Genomic DNA, 2,921 nt, shown 5'->3' with positions numbered 1-2,921 from the left:
TATTTTCACCATTTTCCACAATGTTTCCCCACATGGAAACACCCCTGGAAATTTGGAAACCCATTCAGATAGGTCTCTGGATCCACCACTGCCTTTTACTGATGCACCTAGATATAATTGATACAGGGAATTTCTATTTAGCTTAATTGACAGAGCACTGGACTAAAATGATCTCACAGATATGTGGTCCCAGGGTTGACTCCTAGCAGAGGCACTTAACATCACGATCAGTTATACCTAAATATAAAAATGTTAAGTATACCCACGGTTATAGGTAAGTGTTATATATGGATATTTTAATAAATGTCACTTTTATTTTCCAGATATGATGATATCAAAAATACATTTCTCAAGAAGTTTGGAAGTCCCCCAGAATTTTTTGCAAGAGCCTCTGGCAGAGTAAATATTATAGGTATGTCTTATTATATGTTCATACTAAATGGTCTCTGTTATCTTAAAATAAATTTGTGTACATGAAAATGTAATTGATGTAATCTTAGAACTGTAAAGTGTACGTGTAATTATTTTCTAAATCTTGGATTGGCTTATGATCACCTATTCATTTGGTTGGGGTGGAGGATGGAAGGGTAGATGAAGTCTGCTGATGTGACAAAATCTGAATGCCTTGCATAATTTCAAAATGAAGTAAATTCTCTCTGTCTCTCTTTTGAAATGCTTTTTGTTGTCACTTTTATGATTTAAATAAAAATGCCAATAAAACCGTATTGTTAAGTGTTAGTTTCCGTCAAAGGATTTCACTTATTGATTGAATTGCATGACGATCAAAGGTTTATCGCAATATTTTCATATTGCTGTCTGTTAATTGTAACTAAGACATGTAAGGGTTTTCATTGTTTACTCAAGACAATTATTTGGGTATTACAAAAGGTAATGAAAATTGTCCATAGGAATACACAAGAAATGGAAAATTCCTCTTTTTGTTTAAATTTTTCTTCAACATATGTTTTGGGTGATTGAAGAGAGGAATGAATCTGTCAATGAATGTCCTAGGGAATTCTCATACTCTTATTGGTCTTGGCTGATTCCAATTTAAGGCAATAGTTTAACATGTAAATCAATGTCAGAATTCCTGAATATTTCTCATATGTGTTTTGATGGTCAGACTTTTGTTTCTACAGGAGAGCATATAGATTACTGCGGCTATTCCGTGTTGCCCATGGCGATAGAACAGGACATCATTGTTGCGGTGTCACATAGCAGCACCTCGGACAAGGTCATTCTCGCGAACATGAATTCTTCTTATCAGTAAGTAAAATATTAAGTACAGTCATATTTCACTTCTTTACACCGAGTATCAAGTAACAGTTCTGAGCTTCTTGTGTTTGTTTGTGCAATGGTGAATTCATCAAATTTTAAACATGATAGATCCTGAGAATTGAAGCTACAATAGTTTATAGTTTCTTATAATAATACAAATCATTCATTATCTAAATATAAAAACAATTTGTAAACAATATGTACATGCAAGACCAAGAAATGGTCAAAATCACTTGAGAATATTTTTTTTTATTAAAGAAGTGATTTTCAGAGGACTTTTTCAGGCAAGTCGAGAAGTTCACTTTCAAAAATTACAAAGCAATATTGTGGTTTCTTATAATGTGAGGGAGTCCCAAGTAAAAGCACAAGTCAAGGACTAGGACTAGAAGTCACTGTTTAAATTACATATGTAATACACATTAAACATTACAATCATCAAATTATTCTGATCAAAATCCCAAAACGCCGTTAAAATACAATATTACTATGTAAATACTGTTCAAAATTAAAAAAAAGGAATTTTTTTCTATTTTTTTTTTTTATTGATCTCAAAGCGTCTTGAGTATATGTCTTAAGTTCCCATGTTTTCAGAGACTTCGAGTGTAATATAAAAGACTTAACTATCAGTAAGTCTGACCCAAAGTGGTTTAATTACTTTCTGTGTGGAGTAAAGGGAATTCTGGAGTACGCCAAGCCCAACGCACTCCGAGGAATGACTTGTATGGTCAGTGGAAACATTCCGCCCAGTTCGGGACTGTCCAGTTCCAGTGCTCTGGTCTGCTGCGCTGCTTTGGCCACGATGCATGCCCACGGCTACTCCATATCTAAGGTAAAGACTTCGATCAACATAAACTTTATTAAGGATGCATATACTTGTTGGTTTTATTTTCACATTTCCACTTTGTTTATATTGCAGGTCTAGCTATATATTTTTGTTATCTTTTCATACAAACAAATCCTGTATACATATTTTTATATGATATATTATATATGACTGTACATCATTGTTTCGGATGCCAACACAAAGTAGTGTGGGTCAGGGTATACACAGGGGTTTTGCCAAGGGTTTTTAGCCTGCGGTTACGGGACCCATTCCCAATTGAAAAATTACCCTGTTTTTTCCAAATTTCTGTCTTTGTTTTCCCAATTGGATAAAAAAGCATGTTTATACGAGTTTCTGGTCATTATATTTGCAAGGTTCAAAGTATTACCATCCATGAAGGAGCATTCAAAATACATAAATAACGAAACTTTGAATAAAATTGAATAAACAAAACACTGAAAGTTGATATGTTTATTTATTGCGATATATTTTACTGTCAGAAACAGCTAGAGGAAGTTTTTAGGTCACCTGAGACAAAGTCTCAACTGACCTATTGCGATCGCCTTTTGTCCGTCGTCGTCAGTCGTCCGTCGTGCGTCCGTAAACAATTTACATTTTCGACTTCTTCTCCAAAACCCCTGAACCAATTTCAATGAAATTTTACAGGGACCTTCCATGGACAAAGGTCAACAAAAACAGTTGCCGGTTTAGTCCTAAGCCCCCAGGGGCCTGAGGGGCGGGGCCAAAAAGGGTCAAATTGACTAAAATTTCAAAAATCTTCTTCTCCAAAACCCCTGAACCAATTTCAATGAAATTTTGC

The 2,921-nt window shown here is 34.7% G+C and overlaps 1 protein-coding gene across 1 annotated transcript in view; it reads left to right on the top strand.

Annotated features, from left to right (window-relative positions):
- The window catches only part of LOC110451194 (N-acetylgalactosamine kinase-like), a 21,932-nt gene that overhangs the window by 1,187 nt on the left and 17,824 nt on the right, over positions 1–2,921 (top strand). Inside the window, exons 2-4 of the mRNA XM_021499070.1 lie at positions 324–412; positions 1,140–1,266; positions 1,870–2,107. Coding sequence (XP_021354745.1) covers positions 324–412; positions 1,140–1,266; positions 1,870–2,107 — 454 coding nt within the window. The remainder of the gene's footprint in view (positions 1–323; positions 413–1,139; positions 1,267–1,869; positions 2,108–2,921) is intronic.

This window comes from Mizuhopecten yessoensis, unplaced genomic scaffold (assembly GCF_002113885.1).
Source record: "Mizuhopecten yessoensis strain PY_sf001 unplaced genomic scaffold, ASM211388v2 scaffold5875, whole genome shotgun sequence".
Lineage (NCBI taxonomy): Eukaryota > Metazoa > Mollusca > Bivalvia > Pectinida > Pectinidae > Mizuhopecten > Mizuhopecten yessoensis.
The sequence above is the reverse complement of the archived record's forward strand: the minus strand, read 5'-3'. Positions and strand labels throughout refer to the sequence as shown.